Source organism: Saimiri boliviensis, chromosome 20 (assembly GCF_048565385.1).
Source record: "Saimiri boliviensis isolate mSaiBol1 chromosome 20, mSaiBol1.pri, whole genome shotgun sequence".
Lineage (NCBI taxonomy): Eukaryota > Metazoa > Chordata > Mammalia > Primates > Cebidae > Saimiri > Saimiri boliviensis.
The window spans coordinates 6,858,620-6,881,454 of record NC_133468.1 but is presented as its reverse complement, the minus strand read 5'-3'; the positions used below and the strand labels follow the sequence as shown (position 1 = coordinate 6,881,454).

The window sequence follows — 22,835 nt, the reverse complement described above, 5'->3', positions numbered from 1 at the left end:
ATCAGAGATTGAAAACTGGTGGCCTGCAGCTGAATAGAGCTCTGTTTTGCCTGCTAATATTCTAATGTGACTTCGCTGCATATTTATTTATTTATTTATTTGAGGTGGAGTCTCGTTCTGTCGCCCAGGGTGGAGTGCAATGGCGCAATCTCCACTCACTGCAACCTCTGCCTCCTGGGTTAAAGCAATTCTCCTGCCTCAGCCTCCTGAGTGGCTGGGATTACAGGCGTGCATCACCACGCCCGCCTAATTTTTGTATTTTTAGTAGAGACGGGGTTTCACTGTGTTGGCCAGGATGGTCTCGATCTCCTGACCTCGTGATCTGCCCACCTCGGCCTCCCAAAGTGCTGGGATTACAGGCGTGAGCCACCGCTCCCGGCCTACCAATATTTTAAAGTCAGAATATGTACATTCACATGAGAAATCCAGACTTCCAGTTTTTTACGAAAAAAAAAGGAAGAAGAAAAAGATCTAGGCACACATTCCCGAAACAAAACAATAGGCTGGAGCTGAATCTCCACAAATGCCTTCCTCTTCCAGGCTGGTCCCCACCTGGCCACTAACTTACAGCACTTGCCTGGCCTCTCTAGATATTTGAACCAATGCCGTCTGTTACAGATCACAGGGAGGGCCGTTGGTTGGTTGCTCCTTTTAGAAACTGCCGTCTTTTTTTTATTTTTATTTTTATATTTTTTTAGACAGAGTTTCACTCTTGTTACCCAGGCTGGAGTGCAATGGCGCAATCTCGGCTCACCGCAACCTCCGCCTCCTGGGTTCAGGCAATTCTGCCTCAGCCTCCTGAGTAGCTGGGATTACAGGCACGCGCCACCATGCCCAGCTAATTTTTTGTATTTTTAGTAGAGACGGGGTTTCACCATGTTGACCAGGATGGTCTCGATCTCTTGACCTCGTGATCCACCCGCCTCGGCCTCCCAAAGTGCTGGGATTACAGGCTTGAGCCACCGCGCCCGGCAGAAACTGCCATCTTAAATGAATTAACTTATTCAAGATTGAGTAGTTAATCTTTTCTGGGATATATATATATAATTTTTTTTTTCTTTTTTAGAGACAGGGTCTCACTATGTTGTCCAGGCTGGCGTGCAGTGCCTATTCACAGGTGCGGTCCCACTACTGATCAGCACAGGAGTTTTGACCTGCTCCATTTCCAACCTGGGCCAGTTCACCCCTCCTTAGGCAACCTGGTGGCTCCCCGCTCCCGGGAGGTCACCATATTGATGCCGAACTTAGTGCGGACACCCGATGGGCTCAAGCGATCCTCCCATCTCAGCCTCCCGAGTAGCTGGGACTACAGGTACATGCCACCACGCCCAGCTGGGTCATATATTTTTAATTAGCTTTTTTATTATTAAAGTCATAGATTCTGGCCAGGCATGGTGGCTCACACTTGTAATCCCAGTACTTTGGGAGACTGAGGTGGGTGGATCACTTGAGGCTAGGAGTTTGAAACCAGCCTGGCCAACATTGGGAAACCCTGTCTTTACAAAAAATTAGCTGGTTGTGGTGGTGCACACTTGTAGTCCCAACTACTCAGGAAGCTGGGGCATGAGGATCACTGGAACCCAAGAGAAGGGGGTTGCAGTGAGCCAGGATCTTGCCACTGCATTCCAGCGTGGGCGACAGAGTGAGACTGTCTCAAAAGAAAAAAAGAAGAAAAACGTCACACATTCTTGTGGTGTGTGTGTGAGAGAGAGAACAGATATACAAGACACAACGAGCCAGGTGTGATGGCTCATGCTTGTAATCCCAGCACTTTGGGAGGCTGAGGCAGGTGGGTCACTTGAGGTCAGGAGTTTGAGACCAGTCTAGCCAACATGGTGAAACGCTGTCTGTACTAAAAATACAGAAAATTCGCCGGGTGTGGTGGTGGGCGCCTATAATCCCAGCTACTCAGGAGGCTGAGGCAGGAGAATTGCTCGTACCCAGGAGGTGGAGGTTGAAGTGAGCCAAGATAGTGCCATTGCACTCCAGCCTCAGCAACAAAAGCGAAACTCCATCTCAAAAAAAAAAAAAAAAAGACACTACAAAAATCTTCTGCCGCTCCCCTCCCAAGGATTGTGTCCTTCCAGAGATTTATCTGTACCTATACAAACAAAAAATATGCACATTCCATGGGACCTCCATGGAGACTGGGATTTTTGTCAGCTATGATCACTACTGAATCCCTGGTGTCTACAGTAGTGCTTGTCACATAGGAGGTGGTTAATAAGTAATTGGTTAAATAATGAATATTTGCTCTAGAACCTGGAATCGGGTCAGGAAGAATCAATAGGAGTTTTCTGGGAAAGGTAAAGGCATTCTCAGCAAAGATAAGAGGAGCTGCAATCTAGGGAGAGATGCCTGACAGCAGATGAAATACAAGCAGTTTGGAATGACTGAGAAGTTGGAATTGGGGGCTGGGGGGAGCTGAAGCCAAAACTCAAAGAGTCTTCAATTTCCAACTAGGGAACATGGCCTTTTCCCAGAACTCAATAGGATAGTTCTAAGCATGGGAGTGAGCAATGTGGATTTCTCTAGCTATGCTGAGGAGAAGAGATTGGAGGGTGACAAAGAGACTGAATTCATCGTGACCAGAGGAAGAGGGTAAGGCCTACGCCAAGGAGGTCTCCACAGAGAAGAAGGATCAGAAGTCCCAGCCCAAGAGTACTTACCAGGAACTGATGCTCTGTGGGCAGCCAGGAAGGGAAAAGCGGAGAATGGTGCTCTGAGGGTGGAGGTACTCCACCACTCTCATGGCATGGAGAAGACTAGATAAGGGCTAAGAGGTGGGAAGAGCCAGGGTTAGCTGTGGTGAAGATGTGGTCAGAGCTGGAACTGCATCCACGCTGGAGAGGTGGGAAGAGGTATCTTTGCAGCAGCAGGAGAGGACAAACTTGGAAGGGGGTCCCAGGCAGAGCCTGTGACTGGTCCTTTGGCAGGAGGAAGATGAGCTATTGGCATCTGGGCTGGTGGTGGCCAAGCCCTAGCTCCAGGCACCCCAAGCACACTCATAGCTTAGCAGATCTCTAACAGAATGTAAAGCCCTGGGCAACTCACTTTTCCCTGGGCCTTGGTTTCCTGATCTGTGAAATGGGAATAATAAACACCACTCACAAAGCGGTTGTGAGAACTAGGACTGTAAGGCCACCTAGGAAAAGGCCCAGATCCATGGCACAGCAGACAGGAAGTCTCCACCCACATCACACACCCTGCAAGCCCCATAGGCACATTGAAACAGTCACACACCGTATTAAGACCACCATTGGCAATGGTCCAGGCCCAGAGCAACCCCCACCCTAACCCCTTTCACATGCCAAGTTTGACTGAATTCCTCTGTCTGGGTGCCCTGAAGAAAGGTGTCTGGAGAGAGGTAAGTCGGGGCTGGCTGAAGTGTATTAACTAGGGCAGTGCTAGCTGCTATAACAAATAGGCCCTAATGTATATAATGGCCCAAAGAATTTTTTTGATGGTTCTTTTTTTTTTTTGAGACTGAGTCTTGCTCTGTCACCCAGGCTAGAGTGCAGTGGTGCGATCTTGGCTCACTGCAACCTCCAACTCCTGGGTTCAAGTGATTCTCCTGCCTCGGCCTCCCAAGTAGTTGGGCTTACAGGCGCCCACCACCATGCCTGGCTAATTTTTGTATTTTTAGTACAGACAGGGTTTCACCATCTTGGCCAGGCTGGTCTCAAACTGTTCACCTTGTGATCCACCCGCCTTGACCTCCCAAAGTGCTGGGATTACAGGTGTGAGCCATCATGCCTAACCTCTTTTTTTTTTTTTTAACTATTTTTTACAAAGTTCGTTTATCTGTCAGGAGGCTCAAAAAATTTTACTTCCCACTTACATAACTGTCTGAAGCTGGTTTCCAGGTTGGCGGGTGGCTTGCCCTCAGGCACTAGTGCACAGACCCCGCTTTTTCCTTCTTGTGGCTCCACAATCCCCTGGGTCTCCTCATCTTCTCTATCCATCAGCTGAAGGAGAAAGAGAGAGGGTGGAGGGCACACACTTCATTCTTCAAAGCCTTGGCTCAGAAATGAAACGTGTCATCCCACTCACATTCAATTGCTGGGAAGTAGTCACAGGGTCACACCTGACTGCAAGGGAACCTGGGAAAGTAAGGTTAACCATGTGCCCAGGAAGAAAAGGACATGAATTTGTGGTGAAGAGATACTCAGTTTCTGCCACTGAAGAGTTCAGATCACAGCCCTAGAAGGGGGCAGTGGGGCAGAGGGTAAAATATGGAGAAGTGGGTATCACCTTGTCCCTACAGAAAGACTAGCTGAAGCTGGGTGTGGTGGCTCATAACTGTAATCCCAGCACTTTGGGAGGCTGAGCTGGGAGGATTGCTTGAGCCCAGGAGTCTGAGACCGGCCTGGGCAACATAGGAGACCCCATCTCTACAAAATATACAAAATTAGGTAGGTATGTTGGCATGGAAGGATTGCTTGAGGCCAGGAAGTCAAGGCTGCAATGAGCCAAGATCTCACCACTGCACTCCAGCCTGAGCAAGTGACAGAGCAAGACCCTGGCTCAAAAAAAAAAAAAAAAAAAAAAAAAAAAAAGAAAGAAAGAAAAAAGAAAAGAAAAGAAATGAAATGAAAGGAAAAGCAAAAGAAAGAGTAGCTCAAACCAGAACAGTGGGTGACTTGAGGGGTCTTGATAAGCCCACACTTAGAGGAAAATGTAAGTCCATGTAGTGGGAACACACGTGTGAGAAAGAGGCAAACCAAGGACTCTAATTAAAATTTTAAAAACTAGAGTTCAGGGCGGGCACAGTGGCTCATACCTGTAATCCCAGCACTTTGGGAGGCTGAGGTGGGTGGATCATGAGGTCAGGAGACCAAGACTGTCCTGGCCAACATGGTGAAACCCGGTCTCTATGCACAAACATTAGCCAGGCATGGTGGTGGGTGCCTGTAGTCCTAGCTACTTGGGAGGCTGAGGCAGGGAAATCGCTTGAATCTAGGACGCAGAGGTTGCAGTGAGCTGAGATTGCGCCACTGCACTCCGTCTGGTGACAGAGTGAGACTTGTCTCAAAAAGAAAAAAAAAAAACAACAAAACTAGCATTCATCTGGGGCCAGGTCAGGCCAAGAGGGCAGGATGCCCACCCTTCAGCCAAGACTACATGCTATCAACTGAAGTTTATGTCCCCCAAAATTTATATGTCTAAATGCTCACCCGAAAAGTGATGATATTTGGAGATGGGGCCTTTGAGCGGTAATTGGAACCCCTTAGGGTGGGATTAGGGATTAGTGGCCTTATAAGAAGAGACAGGAGGGAGCTTGTGTCCTTTATCTCCACTTGCTATCTTGAGGACACAGCAAAAAGACGGCTGTCTGCAAACTAGGAAGAAGGCCCTCTCCAGACACCAGATGTGTCAGCACCTTGCCCTTGGACATCTCAGCCTCCAGAAGCGTGAGAAATACACATTTGTTGTTTAAGTCACCTCGTCTATGGTATGTTTGTTACAGCAGCCTGAGGTGACTAAGTTCTAGACCAAGGCAGAATTTCTGAGTGAGTCTGAATGCACTCAGGTCTTCGGCCACAGATGTACCTGCTCCAGTCCCCTATCCAGGTAGGTGAGCATGTGCCCACCTGGTTATTACACATGTCACTGGAGTGTCGGCATACATATGTCCTATGTGCAGGCGTTCCTGTCGCATGCACCTGTCCAGGCGACTGTGCATACACAACTCTATACCGAAGTCCCTCTTGTGCGGGAGAGTCCATGTGTTTATGACATGCATACTTGAATGTCTGTGTGCACAGCCATACAGGCAAGTTATCCATCTTTCTGCACACCTGGCCACATGTGTGGAAGGACAGCCTGTAGGTGTCTGGGGCTAGGGGACAGCTGCAGGGGAGAGGGATACTGAGCACGTTTGTGTGGCACACAGTAGGTATGAGAGAAGTGTGTGCCAAGTGAAAGTACATGTGTGGATACACAGGTCCCAGTGCACATGTGTGCATGTCCACAGGAACGCCCCAGGGTGGACTATGGTGCCTAGGTATATTTACTTATGCTTCTGTGAGCCCAGGCATGACCTTAGAGCTCCCTGGGCAGGGCCAGACAGGCTGGGCTCCTTGCTGGGCACACGGAGGCCTCTGCCTTGTGTTGGTGCCTGTGCGAGATGATGCCAAGAGTGTGTTGGTGGCGTGTGTGCATGTGTGAACGTGTGTGTGCGTGTGTGTGTGTGTATGTGTGTGTGTGTGTGTGTAGGAAGAGGCGTTCGCTCTCTTAGACCTTGCTTCTTTCTGTGGTTTGGTTTCTATAGAAACACTTCCTGTGGCAGAGAAAAGAGGTAGTGAGCTGGTGTTTCAGGATGTAAGGGCCCGCAGGAGCCGAGCCGGGCTCTCTCCGCTGCCTGCCCACCACCGTGCAAGCTCTGGCCGGCGCTGCCCACAGTCCCCATGGTGGGCAGCCCCTGCAGCAGGGACCCGTGATCAGCAGCGGCATGCCAGGGAAGCCCAAGCACCTGGGCGTCCCCAACGGGCGCATGGTGAGTGTGGGCTCCGGGCCAGGGCCACGAGGAGGGGGTGGGCACACCCAGGGTGGAGCCCAGGAGGCACGCCCGGCAGGGCCAGGCAAGAGCCCACGGGCTGCCAGCAGGTGGGAGAAGTTGGGTACAGACAGCAGCAGGTGGTGGGACCTGGTGCGCTCACCCCAACACCCTTCCGGATGGTCCAACTGGGAGCATGGTACAACCCTGGTGATGAGGCCAGAGCAGAGTGGACACAGGCTTCTGGTCCAGCCTGACTGCTCCTTCACCTGCTGCATCTGGGACTGCATCCCAGGGTCACAGGGAGACCCGACGTGCTCCTTGCCTCCTGCCTACCCCCCACAGTGGCTCAAGCCCCTACATCCCACTCAGCCCGAGTCCTCGCCTCTCACCCCCTGCCCCAGGTGCCCAAGGTCAGGTTAGTGACAGCTCTTGCTCGGTCAGTGCCCTCCAGCCAGAGCTGCTCTGGAGGCTTCCTGCCAGAACTAGCATTGTTTGGGCAGCCTGAGGATGGGGCAGCAGGGTCAGACCAAGTTCTATTCCTGAGCTTCCAAGAAGGGCTGAGCACTAGGATGCCCCTGGCTGCAGCTGCCCAACCACTTAACCCTCTTCCTAGCTCCAGATCAGAGCTGCCCTCAGAGGGTCTGGCTCTTCTCATTCATTCATCAGATGGGTCAAGCTGTGCTGGGCTTCCCTTCTCTCCCTGGGGTGCCCCCCTCACTTGCAAGAGCCCCTCTTAACAACCTCAGGAAGGCCAGAGTCCTGGCCCACCACTGGGCCCCAGCCTAGTATCATGAGCCCAAAGCTAGTGCCTCCAGAGAGACCTGGGTTCTAGTCCTGGTTCTGTTCTTTCTTACTGGACACAGGGGGCCTCACCAACTCTGTTTTCTCATCAGTAAAGTGAAGTGATTGGAATGAATTTCAAGGCTGAGATGACTGACTGAAATAATGCATATGAGACCTTTGACTCATTGTGGGTTCTGTGTAGTCGTAAGCCTGATGTCCCCTACAGTTTCAGCCCCTCTTTAAAGGTGTCCTGCCTCGCCAAGAAGCTGAACAACCCCCATCACCACTCCTGCCCCTTAGTTCCCAAGACGGGCCTCTACCCCTTCTTCCAGCATCTCTTTCCTGCCCAGCCCCAGGCTGGCCAGCTGGGAGAGAGACCGTTCTTCAAAGCCAGCCAAGCCCCCGCATCTCACTCTCCAGCACTGACCCTACCGGGAAAGTGCAAAAAGAAAATCCACCTCCCTTGCCTTCCCACACCACAGGCATGACACTTGGCTCGTCCTTCCCTAGATGTCCGGGCCAGGAAGCCAAGGAGGCTAACACCAGGCCCACCCCGGGAGGGGTGGATTGATGCTTCTGGGACAGTGGCCAGAACTGCAGGCCAACAGAGAGGGCCCAGAGACAGACCCAGCCCCTGCCTCTTCTGTATCAGCCTGTGACTTCCCTACCCAAAAGTCACCCAGAGCAGGGAGGGTGCCCCCAAGGCCTGCCCCCAGTTCCATCAAGCCCACAGACGCCCTGGCTCCTCTCAAAACTGTCACACACGGGTTTATCTTCGCCCTTCCTGGGCCTGTTCTGAACTCTCCGTGCCACCTCTTAGAATCCCAAGGGTCACAGATTGGCTGCCTGCTGGCCACTGCCTGCTGCCCGAGGCTCTGCACAGCTGGGGCAGGAAGAGCTAGACAGGCACTGGTGTCTGATGAAGGGATGTGGATGAAGGGGCGCCTGGCGGACAGATGTGTCTCTGGTGCCTCCATGAGTTACCTCCAGAGGGAGGCTCAGAGGAGTGAATGCTGTGCTGAGGGTAGCTGGAGGGTAGAGCGGTCAGCATCTGAACCCCGGGACTGCTTGGCCCTGGTCCTCCCCTCCCTCTCTCGCTCCACCCCCACCATCATTCCCTGTTGTGGTAGCTTCAGTTGTCAGCCTCGCCTCTCTGCCACTCAGCTTGTCAGGCAGTTGCAAGGAAACCTGTCACTTGAAGACATCTCCCAGCCCCCCTCCTAGGAATGTCTTCACACAGCCTCTCTGCCACTTTATTTATTCATGTACTTATTCACTCATTCATTCAACCACCCCTTCTTACTGCCAGCTTGGTGCTGCCACCCTATCCTCGGCACTCCCGACTCAGGCCCATCAGCTCTAGCCCCTGCCCCCTAGTCTGGCAAGGCACAAAAGACACAGGTGAAAATACCAGGTGGCGGCTCAAGCCTGGAATCCCAGCACTTTGGAAGGCCAATGCAGGAGGATCACTTGAGCCCAGGAGTTTGAGACTAGCCTGGGCAACACAGTGAGAACCCATCTTCTTTTCATTAGCTGGGCATGGTGGTGTGCACCTGCAGTCTTAGCTACTGGAGAAACAGGTGGGAGGATCGTTTGAGCCCAGGAGGTCAAAGCTGTAGTGAGCTGTGATCACACCACTATACTCCAGTCTGAGTGAAAGAGCAACATCCTGCTGAAAGAAAAAAAAAAAAAGGAAAGAAAGAGAAAGAGAGAGGGAGGGAGGGAGGAGAGAAAGAAGGAGGGCAGAAAGGAAGGAAGGAAGGAGGGACCGCAGGCAGGCAGGTGGGTCAAGAGCCAACGCTCACGCCTGTAATCCCAACACCTTAGGAGGCCAAGGTGGCTGGATCACGAGGTCAAGAGATCAAGATCATCCTGGCCAACACAATGAAATGCCATCTCTGCTAAAAATACAAGAAATTAGTTGGGTGTGGTGGTGCACCTGTAGTCCCAGCTACTCAGCAGGCTGAGGCAGGAGAATCGGTTAGCCTGGGAGGCAGAGGTTGCTGTGAGCCGAGATCATGCCACGGCACTCCAGCCAAGACTCCGTCTCAAAAAAGAAAGGAAGGGAAGGGAAAGGGAAGGGAAAGGGAAGGGAAAGGGATCAGGGTTAGGCAAGAGCTGCAAGTCAAGAGTAGAAACAGCTTGAGGGAACTAACATCTCCACTAACTTCATGCACCATGCTGTAGGAGATGGTCCCTAGAGGGTCTCTGAGCTGGAGGAGGGAGGGCCCGGCACAGGCCTGGCTGTGGGCAAACACAGGTATGGGGCCTAGGAGAGGCTGAGAGTTAAGCCTGGAGAAGGCAGTTCACTCAGCCTGTCCTATCGGACGGCCTCCTTAGTCTTCGCCTCCTGGCAGGAAGACCCGCAAGGCAAAATCCCATGCACCTCTCTCTTTGTCCCTGGCGTCCAGTTCAGGGCTGAGCACTCGAGTTCAGGGTGGCCTTATTCAGGGGTGAGGCCAGGGGTCATCTCCACAGACTGGTTCAAGTTGAAGGGACCAGACACCCAGGTTCTGTGTGGGCATCCCCAGACAGGGTCTTGCAGCCCCAGTTTCCTTAAGCTAGGATGAAATCAGAGGCTGGTAGAGGGTGCCCAGCATAGAAGGTGCTCAGTAAATTGGCCCCCCTTCAAGGTCCGATCCCTCTAGTGGCCACAGTTCAAGAGGAGCCCCTGGGCCGGTCATGCCAGATTAGACTTGCCCCCCTGTGCCCCAAGGGCTGAGGCACTGGGCCTCCAAGTTTCCCTGGTCCCCAAAGGGAGGCAGCTTGGGTGGAAGGTGGGGAGGCCTCAGGCTCCACAGTCAGGCAAACTTGAGTTCTAATCTCAGCTCTGCCACATCTCAGCTGCATGACTTCTTTGGGCCTCAGTTTCCTCATCTGTGAAACAGGGGTAACAACACCTGCCACACAGGATAAAGATGTAAAGATGGAGTGAGGACGTGGTGTGTGCTTCGGGAGGATGCCTGCCACACAGCCAAAGCTCAGGAAATTGGGGCCTTCCTCTCACCTTAGTATTTTCGGGTGCCAGCAGCTCCTCCAGGACCAAATTCCTAAGAAAAAAAAAAATGGCTGGCCCAGGTCCAAGCGTGCGTCGCTGTGTCACTGGCCACCACACCCTTCCTTGCGCTTTCTTCCCCTTTCCCATTCACTTACCACTTCTCAAGCAAGCTGAAGTGGGGGAGGCCAGCCCTGCTTAGTACAGCTTCCCCGGGCACTGCAGGGCACTGCACCTCTGAGCCTCACTCTGCCGTAGGTGTTGCTCTGATTGTGGCATGCCCAGCGCTTTCACTCCTGGGGCCTCATTCAACCTTAACAGCGGCCTCAAGAGATTGGGAGGGCTAAGCCCCTTGCCAGCCTGAGGGAAACTGAGACTCAGAGAAGTTACTTGTTCCCAAATAGCAGAGCTGGAATTGGACTCCACCCACACTCCCACCCATCTCCAGATTTCTGCCCCTACTCAATTTCAGCTCCAGTTATGCTATTAACAACTGTCAGGGCAAGAGAGGCTAGAGATGGAGAGCTACAGGTGGCATTCAAGGGCTGAGAGTCTATAGTGAAGGGGTGCCAAGGCCAGCGCCTTGATGGCTGCTTGGGAGCACTAGGGCAAGGAGGATGCTTCTTGAGGAGGGAGTTCAGATCCAGCCCCCTCCACCAACCAGGCCAGCGCTCCAGGGGCCACCAGACGGGCAGGGGAGAGAGGCTGGGACACGGGTGGTTAGCACGTGGTGGGAAGGGGCATTCAAGGAGCCTGGTGTTTAGAGATGACCAATGTCAATGGGCAGAGATCAGGGATCAATTCCATAAGGACAGCAGGAGGCGATACCAGGCAGAGGCAACGGCAAAGCCGGAAGCAGGGGTGTGTAGGGGTGTGGGGAAAATAGAAACGTTCGGTGAAGTGTAGGGTGCAGTTGAGGGGGAGGGAAATGGGTGAGGCTGAAGGGGTTCATTAGTCAGGCCCAGGTAGAGTTTTAGCCGTAACCTGGCAACCGCAACGTGACTCCGGGGGCAGGGAAAGGGCCCGGGGTGGCTCCGCGGGGAGGGGTGGGTCCTGGCGGGGGCGGGGCGACCTGGGAACCAGCCCCGCTTAACTACATTTAGTTAAGCAGAATGGAAAATAAGCCTGTGAGAGCCAAAGTTGGAGTGCGGGCTGGAGCCAGCTCCAGCGCCCATCACCCCTGACTCGGGTTGGAGGGCAGGACACAGGCCCCAGGTGCGCGCGAGGACGGCCAGGCCAGGCAGCCCGGCGGAGGGGGGCGAGTCCGGGCGATTCTCGGGGATCTGGGGGAGGGCGGTGACTGAGTCTCCGAGGCTGGGAACACGTTGGCCGGGCAGCCGGGGGAGGAGGAGCCCGGGCGCGGGCAGAGAGGTGCAGCCTGCGGAGAAACCTTGAGGGCGCGCGGGGAAAGGCTTCGCCCCGTCCCTCCTCGCAGCCCTCTGCCGCCCTCGGAGTGGGGACTTTCTCCTGTAGTCGTGGGAAGCCCCGACTTTTGTTGGGGGATTTGACTCTGCGGGGAGGGCAGAGCAGGGAGAGCGGGGCGGGGGCAGGGCCTGGGCGGGGCCTGAGCCGGGGGTGGGGTGTGTTGGGTCCGGCGCCCCGCCCAGCGCGCGCTGCAAGAACTCACTGCCCTCCGCAGCAACTTCTCGTCCCCCGGCTCCAGATGGGAAGCGAAGCTCAGGGAGGAGCCCGAAGTTGTAAAACTAGAAAAAGTCAGACTGGGTTTGGAATCCGGGTCTGAGAGACCCCCCTACACCTGTGCTCTTTCCTTCTATAGGGGGAGTGACAAATTCGAATGCCTAGCAGGGTCAGGAACCAATACTGACACAAGAACATTAATGGTAACGTTCCTTGAACATTTACTACACGCCAGACAGGGTTCTGAGTTCTTTATAGGTATTTAACTCATTTATAATCGCAGCAATCCTTCGAGTCAGGACCATTCATTATTTGCTCCATTTTTAGAGAGAAAAAAACTGAGGCCCAGAGAGATTAAGTACCTTGTCTAAAGTCACACAGCACAAGTTCGACCTCCCAAATTTGAGCCTGCCTCCCACTGCCGCCACAAGTAACATAAATGCATTAAAAGGGCCCCAGAGGCCTCTGAGGAGAGTTTAAGCCCTTTGGGGGAAAGTGGTGGCTGCTCAGTGCCAAACAAGATTTGTCCTGCTAGGAAGAAGCTGGAGCATCACAGTCTTAAGGAGCAAGTGGAATTTAAATTCTCTTGCTTTTTAGATATGGAAACACTTTTAAATTAAGCACACACACACACACACACACACACCCTCAAACTGTGAGGGCCAAGACGATAGTACTACCCCACATATCTGCAGACCAGATCTGGTCCACCGATGGCTGCCCTGTGACCTGAATACTCTCAGGGTGGGAGTAGGGAAGAGAGAGGGAGATTCCATTCAGGAGGGTGGGGGTGGGGGGCTTTCCAGGGGTGGAGATGTTTGCAGGCCTGTTTCCAGTTGGGATGGAAAGAAGGGGCTGGTGGTAGGAACTCCTGTGTCAGGGCATGGTGAAAATGTAGGAGGTGAGGGGGAAGCAGGAATTGAGATGACTCAAGCCCTGATGTTGGAAGCCCAGGTGATGGGAAGGAAGATGGGGGCAGGAAAGCTGGTTTCGATACTCTATTTTGGTGGAGGCAGAGGGAGCTTCCATTTGGGACTTCCATTTGGGAGTGTGAGGACTTGTGGGATATTTGGGGGAAGATGTTACCAGGAAGTTGGTTATCTGTGTCTGGAGGTTCGGATCTGTGGATGGGACAAAGTGCCCAGGACAGAGCTAGGGAGGGGTTGACGCCACATTGCATGAGTGGGAGATGGTGGGGAAGCTGGAGGAGCTGCTAGGAAGGCAAAAAGAGAAATAAGAGAAACCACCGCAAGAGTCATTTTGAGAGGAAAGTTTTTCTGTTTCGCTAATGATTGGGATTCCCAGAGAAACCAGAGTTGTGCGTTGGGGGCAAGGATGCCACAGAGTAGCCCCTGAACCAGCAGCATCAGCATCACCTGGGATCTTGGTAGAAATGGACAGCCTCAGGCCCCATCTCGGACCTACTGAACCTGAATCTTCAGAGGTGGGGTCCTCCCACTCTGCACTGAAGTTTGAGAACCACTGCTCTATACTGTAGAACAGAATCCTGTGCCCTCCCAGGGTGTGATGGGACCTGTAGGAGACCCTGGGCCCAACAGAAAACACTTGCATTAAGGAGATCACTGGCTGCAGAGACACCTCTCCTTCCTCAAAGACAGCACCTGTTGATACAGCCCATATCACATGCTGCCCCCTGTTCTAGATGCTGTGGATACATTTTCATTTTTATTTTTTTCAGACAGAGTTTTGCTCTTGTTGCCCAGGCTGCAGGACAATGGCACAGTCTTGGCTCACTGCAACCTCTGCCTCCTGGGTTCAACCGATTCTCCTGCCGCAGCCTCCCCAGTAGCTGGGATTACAGGCGCCTACCACCATGCCCTGCTCATTTTTTTGTATTTTCAGTAGAGACTGGGTTTCACTATGTTGGCCAGGCTGGTCTCAAACTCCTGACCTCAGGTGCTCCACCCACCTTAGCCTCCCAAAGTGCTGGAATTACAGGTGTGAGCCACCACACCTGATCGATTGTGGGAATATATTAAACTGACTTGATCTTCACATCAGCCCGTTGTTTGCCTCCATCTGTAAACAGGCATTCTCCCCTATTTACAGATTATAGATGGAGGCAAACAAGTTAACTAACTTGCTCAAAGTTACACAGCTAGTAAGTGGCAGAGACTAAAGTCTGTTCCTACCCACCATGCTATGCACACCTGGCTCACCCAGCAGGGGCTGGGGGAGGAGGGAACCAGGGGCAGCTGGAAGGTACCTGGCATAAGTCCCAGGACATAGTGGTTGGCCCAGGATAGAAAGGGAGCTGGGGGCAGCCTGGGCAAAACTCTGACCAAGCAGAACCTGGCTGGGGATGCCAGGTGGAGGAGAATACAGTTCTAGCTCCTGGCAGTTGGGCCCAGAACTGTCCCCTGGGAATCCTCACTGGGCTTGTCTGACTTTCTCTGTCGGGTCTCTTATAGGTTCTGGCTGTGTCAGATGGAGGTAAGTGACAGAATGTGTGGAGGAGGCCTGGCTGAGTGGGAGGGAGGAGGGAGGTGGAGATGGGTGGGGACGCCCCTGCCACCTGCTATCTTTCCGGGGAACATGCCTGCAGAGTGGATGCCTGGGGGAGGGTTGGTTGGGCAAGGGGTTGGGGAAGGCAGCAAGGCTCACCCTACTTGTCCATCCCCCTGCAGAGCTGAGCAGCACGACGGGGCCCCAGGGCCAGGGCGAGGGCCGCGGCAGCTCCCTCAGCATCCACAGCCTCCCCAGTGGCCCCAGCAGCCCCTTCCCCACTGAGGAGCAGCCTGTGGCCAGCTGGGCCGTGTCCTTCGAGCGGCTGCTGCAGGACCCACTGGGCCTGGCTTACTTCACTGTAAGCCTGGGGTGGGGAACGGGAAGGAGGCACATGGGAGAGGGCAGGGTGTGGGCGGAGCTTCAGGCTGGCCGGAGTGGGGTCCTCTGTCAGCTCCCTCATCTAGCCTTCCTGCAGCACCCTCTTCCTCTTCTCCCAGCTGGGAACTTTTCCTTCTCCTTGTCCTTGTCTCTGCCTCTCATTTTCTCTCCCTGCCTCCAGATCTGGCTCCATCTGTCTGTCTGGTCCTATCTGGCTTGGTCTCTTGGCCCTGTCTCTGTCCCAATCTCTTTAATCACATTCCCCAGTTTGGTCTCTGTGTCTAGAGTTTCTGCCCGCCTCCCCATCCTTCCTCTCCCAGGAGTTCCTGAAGAAGGAGTTCAGTGCCGAAAACGTGACTTTCTGGAAGGCCTGCGAGCGCTTCCAACAGATTCCGGCCAGCGATACCCAGCAGGTGGGGAAAGGAGGCGCTGGCGCCGAGGGCTTGGGAGAGGGAAACACATGGCCTGGGCCATGCTCCGTGAACAACTCCTCCTGTCCCTCCTCCCTCAGCTAGCTCAGGAGGCCCGCAACATCTACCAGGAGTTTCTGTCCAGCCAGGCGCTGAGCCCAGTCAACATTGACCGGCAGGCCTGGCTTGGCGAGGAGGTGCTGGCCGAGCCCCGGCCGGATATGTTTCGAGCACAGCAGCTTCAAGTGAGCGGTCCCGGGTGGATTGGCCTTGAAAACGATACAAAAGGGGCGGGGTGGGTGGGATACGATCCTTGGGCGGAGCCTAAACTACAAAGGGGAGGGGGCAAATTTGGAGGCGGAGACAGAGCCAAAGCCGGGGCAGGACTGGCCGAACTCAGAGGGCGGTAACAGACGCAACGGTGAAGGCCGGCTAGAGGCGGAGCCTAGCTGAGCTCGGGGCAGGGCCTGGACCCTGGGGGCGGATGGAGGGACTGAGGTGGGGGCGAGGTTTGGAAATCCGGCCCTAGGTTGGGGGCGGGGCCAGCCCCGAGGACCGGGCCTGGATCCCGGCGGCCCAGCGCCCCTGCCCCAGCCCCAGCCCCTGCTCACCTGCCCCGCGCTCGCCCCGTAGATCTTCAACTTGATGAAATTCGACAGCTATGCGCGCTTCGTCAAGTCCCCGCTGTACCGTGAGTGCCTGCTAGCCGAGGCCGAGGGGCGCCCGCTGCGGGAACCCGGCTCCTTGCGCCTCGGCAGCCCGGACGCCACGAGGAAGGTGCGGACGAGGGACCCGCCGGGGCAGGGGACCCTGCGGACCGCGTGCAAGAGGGGACGTCCCCGGGTGCAGATCTGCGGGTGTGTGCCCACTGTCTGCATGCGGGCTGGGGTCCAGCCCAGTGCCAGCGCCTTCCTTGTACCTACAGAAGCCGAAGCTGAAGCCCGGGAAGTCGCTGCCGCTGGGCGTGGAAGAGTTGGGGCAGCTGCCGCCTGTTGAGGGTCCTGGGGGCCGCCCACTCCGCAAGTCCTTCCGCAGGGGTGAGGGCAGGAGTGAGCAACAGAGATGGGGGGAAGGCGGGAGTACGGCCAAGTCTGGGGAGTGCCCCCTTTCTCCTTCGTGGCCCTCAGTTTGTAAGTCTATGAAAATCGGAACGCAGGTCCCAGTGACCACCACACTCCCCCGGGTGGTTCGGGTCCTGGGCTAGACCACAGACGTTTAGAAATCTCCAACGGTGGTGACGCTCCCAGGCATTTACACCTGGGCCCCTGCGGATGGCTCCAAACAAGGCCCACCAGTTGGGGAGAGGCTTCCACAAGAGGATGGGTGAGGGCAAGGGGGGCTGTTCGAGTTCATCGCTCCCTCTTCCCTAGAGCTGGGCGGGCCGGCAAACGCCGCCTTGCGCCGAGAGTCTCAGGGTTCCCTCAACTCCTCCGCCAGCCTGGACCTTGGCTTCCTAGCCTTCGTCAGCAGCAAATCTGAGGTGAGCCGACTGTTGGGGAAGACAAGATGCACTATGGGCTAGGGCTACTACTCAGGCCCGTTTACGTGGCGGCCCTCGTTCCAAGTTGCTGTCCTCACTGTGTCGCCCAGCTTGCTCTGCATGGCCAACCCTTTAGCCTCTTTTCTCCTGTCCTCACTATATCGGTTCCCATATATGTCATAGGGACACATTCTCAGTCATCGGATGTGTGCACATGTGCAGTGCCCAGGGATGTGTACACAGCATGCATGTGGGAATCAGCAGGTGGACCTGTCTCTAGGTGTCCATAGGCCTAGTTGTGCATACATGTGTTCCTGCAGGAGGACGTATCTTTGCCTGCCTTGGGAGTGCATGTGCATGCTTGAGCCCCAGCGAGCTTACCTGTCTCTGTGTACCTGTCTGCATGTCCTTGCATGTGTACACATAACCTCCCCCGTTCCTGCCCTGAATCAGAGCCACCGGAAGAGCCTTGGAAGCACTGATGGTGAGAGTGACAGCCGACCAGGGAAGTACTGCTGTGTGTACCTGCCCGATGGCACAGCCTCCTTAGCCCTGGCCAGACCCGGCCTCACCATCCGAGACATGCTGGCAGGGATCTGTGAGAAACGAGGCCTCTCTCTACCTGACATCAAGGTCTACTTGGTGGGCAATGAACAGGTGAGAGCCCAGCCTGGCCCTAACTCTAACCTCCTTCCTGATCCTGATCCTGACCCCAACTCCATTTCTGTCTCTGCTCAGTCATAGCTCCAACTTCAATTCCATTTCAAATCCCCTGGACTGACCCTAATTTCAACTCAATTTTCTATCATCACTCTCTTCCTAATTCCAGCCTCCAGTGCAATCCCACTCCTATACCCACACCCAACTCCAAAGCAACCTCAGCACCAACTCTCACTCACTCAGACATCTACCCACCTCCTACCTAATACCCTTCCAGGTTTCCAGCTTTATCCATCATCCTACTTTGGTGATCTCAGGTGGGTAAAACTGGGGAGAACCACTGTTGGAGCTGAGGTTTGCCCCCATCATTCCCAGAGTCCAGACTGCATCCTCACAGACTCATCCTGGAAATGGCCATCTGTGGGGTGCCTCACCTCCTTAGCCTCTAGGGGCGCCCAATGGCACTTAACCAATGAACTTTTTTCTTTAAATGCAAGTTAGCTTACACTTTAAAGAAGAGCTAGAGGGGGCCCAGCTCTGTGGCTTACACCTGTAATCCCAGCACTTTGGGAGGCCAAGGTGGGTGAATCACGAGGTCAGCAGTTCAAGACCAGCCTGGCCAAGATGGTAAAACCCTGTCTCTACTAAAAATACAAAAATTAGCCAGGTGGTGGTGGCTAATTAGCGTGGTGGCTCAAGCCTGTAATCCCAGCACTTTGGGAGTCCGAGGCGGGTGGATCACGACGTCAAGAGATCGAGACCATCCTGGTCAACATGGTGAAACCCCGTCTCTACTAAAAATATAAAAATTAGCCCATGTAGTGGCGCGTGCCTGTAATCCCAGCTACTCAGGAGGCTGAGGCAGGAGAATTGCCTGAACCCAGGAGGCGGAGGTTGTGGTGAGCTGAGATCGTGCCACTGCACTCCAGCCTGGGTAACAAGAGTGAAACTCCATCTCAAAAAAAAAAAAAGAAAAAGAAAAAGAAAAAAAATTAGCCAGGCAGAGAATTGCTTGAACCCAGGAGGCAGAGGTTGCAGCGGTGAGCCGAGATCATGCCATTCCAGCCTGGGTAACAGAGCAAGACTCTGTCTCAAAAAAAAAAAAAAAAAAAAAAAAAAGAGGAGAAGAGCTAGAGGAAAACTGGCTTTAAAGAAAACCACCCAGTAAGGGGAATCTCAAGGAGGATTACTGCCTTCCAGTAGACAAGTCCTAAGGCCCTGCCAGATTTGTGGGGGAGAGAAACTGTCCTCCTGGTCCACAGGCTGGAGGTGAGCCAGGCAGGGAGAAGGAAGAGTAAAAAATCCAGAGAGGGTCTCTTGGGAGAAGGTAGGCATTTCTGGCTGGTGTCTGGAAGGCTTCATGGAAGAAGCAGCAGTTGATGTGGACGGGGAGGAGTTTGTCTGGCAGAGCTGTGGGGGAGGATATCCCAGGCAGAGGCAACAGCTTCAGCAAAGGCCTACAGGTGGGTACTTGCAGGACATGTTCAGAGCCTAGAGTGCGAGGGTGCAAGGGCAGTAGTGGGAGGCATTCTGCCCACTATTCTCAGGCCTCCAGGGTGGCTGCCAGCAGCCCGGATGGGCTTTCATATGTGCTAAATATAACTTCCCCACCCACACTCCACCTGCTCCTGCAGCACAGCATAGGCCTACTGTCTGGGAGCGGCTGCCCCCAACCGCCACATCAGGCTGGAGCAGGCAGTGGGGTCTCTGAGGGCGGTTATCAAGAGAATTACTGTTTATGTACTACTGTGTGCCAGGCACTGTGCCAGATGCTTCACATCCTCTGGTTTCACAGCAGTTTTGGGGGTGGGCCCTTTTTGAATGAGGAAACAAGAAGTATCCTTGGTAGTGGGGAATGGAGAGAAGTGGACAAATGTCAAAAAGGGGACCAGGCCAGGGTGGCTGACCAAAAGTTGGCGGTGAGGGAGGAAATGTGTCCAGCTGGTCTGATTGGGTTTCACACACCTGAGGGACACGGGGCAGCTGTCCTGGAGGCAGAGGCTGTCTGGTACAGAAAGAGTAGGCCAGGGATCCGGGACCTAAGTCTGCCCCTGATCATTTTATGCCAGCGGCTACCTTTCTCATAATTTCTGTCCTTTCCCAAGAATGTCCAGCATTCTTGCCACTTTCCTCTCTGGCCTTGGCTTTCCCAGGCTCGGACTCCAGCTTGGTACCTTAACCCATTTGCTTCCCTACAGCTCTTCTACCCTCCTTCCCTCTCTCTAAGAAGCCCCAGTGGTGGCCATGGGAGGACAGGGAATTGTTCTCTCAGACCCACAGGGATGGCTCGGGGTGGGGGAAGGGACTCTTAGACCCTGCCTGGCATCCACAGAAGGCCCTGGTCCTGGATCAGGACTGCACCGTGCTGGCGGATCAGGAAGTGCGTCTAGAAAACAGGATCACCTTCGAGTGAGTGTCCTGTCCCCAAGTCTGGGTTCCAGGTCCTGACGCTCCTCCCTTCAGGCTCTGTTCTGGCTGCCTGGCTCCCCAGACCCCGCCTCTCGCGCTAGCCCCGCCTCCTGGGCAAGCCCCGCCCCCTACAAGCCAGTACCACCTTCTGCAGTTCAAGCTCCGCCCCCTCGCCTTTGTCCGGGGACGGGTTTGGTTCGGGGCCTGCCCCCCGGCCCTGTGCTGCCCGAGGGTTCCGCGCAGGCTCGAGCTGGCGGCGCTGGAGCGCGTGGTACGAATCTCAGCCAAGCCCACCAAGCGGCTGCGGGAGGCGCTGCAGCCCATTCTGGAGAAGCATGGTTTGAGCCCACTGCAGGTGACGCTGCACCGGGTAAGCCGCGGGGCCGCGGGACGGGGCGGGGCCGCGGCGGCCTGTACCGCGGGCTGCTGACCTCTCCCCACAGCCAGGCGAGAAGCAGCCTCTGGATATGGGGAAGCTAGTGAGCTCGGTGGCGGCCCAGAGACTGGTTTTGGACACTCTTCCAGGTAGGGGACATTGGCCTCGGAGCTTGATCTCTTGGAATGGCCCTGGCCCAGAAGGAAAGCGGTCCAGGCAGGAGGCAAACACTAATTGTGCTGATCTCTGTCACAGGTGTGAAGATCTCCAAAGTCCGAGACAAATCTCCTTGCCGCAGCCAGGTGAGCGAAAGGTGGGGCGCCCTCTTCCACCCTCTGCTTCTCCCCTCCCAGTTGTGGCTCTGACCCCACATTCTCGCAGGGCTGCCCACCTAGAACCCAGGACAAGGCCACCCATCCCCCTTCAGTGTCCCCCAGTTCTCTGGTGAAGGCGCCCAGTAGTGCCACTGGAAAGCGGCAGACCTGTGACATCGAAGGTACATGAGGGATGAGCTGGGGATCAGAGGGACTAGGGCAGGGGGGTTGGGGACCGTTCAGGGTGATATCAGAGAGTCTTGAGCTAAGGCAGGAGGCTGCATGCCATTGGGCATGGAACAGGAAGGATGGGGGTTTAGGAGCAAGGGGCTGGAATAAGGGGCCTCAGGCCATTGGCGCTGGGGCCACGGAGGCTGCGGCCACAGTAAGGCAGCGGAACTGTTGCAGGCTAGCATGTAGGCAGGTCTGTTGGGGGGAACCCTCATGCTGTGGCTGCCTCTAGGCCTGGTGGAGCTGCTGAACCGGGTGCAGAGCAGCGGGGCCCACGACCAGAGGGGCCTTCTGAGGAAAGAGGACCTGGTACTTCCAGAATTTCTGCAACTGCCTACCCAAGGGCCTGGTCCCCAGGAGACCCCACCAGAGACTGAATCAGCAGCCCAGCCCAGCGGGGAATCCTTGAACTCCACTGCCCACTCAGCCCTCTGACAGCTGCTCAACAGTCCAGGACAGCTGCATGGCACCTGGCGGGCCGAGCATGCCATGGGTCCGCTCTGCATGCCCTGTCTGTGCCATGAGTGTCCCTGGCCCCTTCCTGCCATGGGCAGGCCCGCAGGAAGAGCCGGTAGGGGTAGACAGGGGACTCAGATGAGACACACCCTGCAACTGCCACCGCCTGGTCCCTCAACGGGCTCACTCCCGCATCCCTTGCAGCCAGGCTACAGTGGGGGAGGTAGGTCTAGCCCCTTGGTACAGGCTTGCCCCACACAGAGGGGTGGCGTTGGCAGTGCCAGCCTCCCCAGCCTGTGCCAAGCTTCAACAGGGGCAGGAGGAGGGGCTGGCCCCTCCTCAGGGAGCTGGTATGAGTTAGGCCTGAGGGTGCAGGTGGGCGGCCCTGTACTCCACCCTCATAGACTATATTGTACATACGGATTTTGCAGTAAGCTTGGGGCAGCTGGGTTTGTCCGTGATGTATGATACTATTATAATAATTATTATTATTCTGCCATGAGTTGTCTTCCTTGTGTGCCAGACTGTCCTGTGGCTTCCCCCACCCTCAAACCATACTGCTTCTGTCACCAAGGTTAGTGCCAGGAAACTCTTGGGGACCTCAGGATGTGCCTCCTGACTTCCTGTTTTCAGAACCTCTGTTCCTGACTGTACAGTATATAGTGTGGTGTGTGAACATCTTAGAGGTTTTTTTTTTTTTTTTTTTTTTTTAAAGAATATGGGAGCTGGGTGAGGTGGCTCATGCCTGTAATCCCAGCACTTTGGGAAGCCAAGGGGGGCAGATCGCTTGAGCTCAGGAGTTGGAGACCAGCTGGGGCAACATGTTGAAACACTGTCTCTACCAAAAATACAAAAAAAAAAAAAAAAAAAAAAAAAATTTTAGCTGGGTGTGGTGGTGGTGGGTGTGGTCCAGGTGCATGCCTGTGGTCCCAGCTACTGAGGAGACTGACGTAGGTGAAAGAGGATCGCTTGAGCACGGGAGGCGGAGGTTGCAGTGAGCGGAGATCATGCCACTGCACTCCAGTCTGGGTAACAGAGTGAGACCCTATCATGGAGAGGAGGTGAGAGAAAGGGTGGGGAGAAGTGTGGGGGCGAAGAACCCTGTGAGGAGCTGTGCCTCTCCATCATGGTGCGGTTGTTCCGTGGTCTCTGTGGATCTGAGTACATCATTCTGGTCACTGTTCTCTGCTTCTGTTGAGGACTGAGTGTGCCTCTGCACACGTAACTCGGAAATCTTTTGAGTGCGTCAAAGGCCTATGAGGGGGACACTGATGGTTGTACCAGGGGCAGGTTCTCGCTGTTACCCGCTTTCGCTGGATGGTCTGGCTGGAAGCCGAAACTCCTCACACGGGGAGACAGGGAAGACCTCAGAGGCGGGCCCTAGACCGCGGGGAGAGAAGCCAGACTTGGTCCCAACCCAGAGAGGTCAGTGGTGCAGCAGGGGAAGCTGGAAGGCACAGGGGCCAGGAGAAGGCACCTGATGGGGTGAGGGGGTCTCCTGACTGCCTCTAACAGGTCACCCTGCCTTCCCCATTGTAATCTTTGCCGTCTCCTCTGCCAGGAACTCCCCTTACCCGTCCCCCTCTCAGTCAACTGGCTTCTCCTCCTCGTTGAGATCTGTGGGGTTTGCCAGCCCACCCTGGCCTCCTATGGGGGCTTCAGGCCTCTGCCCCCTGGACCCATTTTGTTTTGCTGACTTAACCCGGGAATCCCTGGCAAGCCCAGCCAATCAGA

General features: G+C 54.9%; 1 protein-coding gene across 1 annotated transcript; it reads left to right on the top strand.

Moving 5' to 3' along the window:
• The first annotated feature begins 6,068 nt into the window (after nt 1–6,068).
• RGS14 (regulator of G protein signaling 14) lies at nt 6,069–21,603 on the top strand. The gene is made up of 15 exons (XM_010346606.3): nt 6,069–6,499; nt 14,351–14,372; nt 14,567–14,745; nt 15,086–15,178; nt 15,277–15,420; nt 15,809–15,952; nt 16,101–16,212; nt 16,546–16,655; nt 17,109–17,312; nt 19,648–19,724; nt 19,968–20,094; nt 20,168–20,249; nt 20,356–20,402; nt 20,482–20,596; nt 20,878–21,603. The coding sequence occupies exons 1-15, from the start codon at nt 6,455–6,457 to the stop codon at nt 21,078–21,080; spliced, it is 1,704 nt and encodes a 567-aa protein (XP_010344908.1). The 5' UTR covers nt 6,069–6,454; the 3' UTR covers nt 21,081–21,603.
• The last annotated feature ends 1,232 nt before the right edge of the window (nt 21,604–22,835 follow it).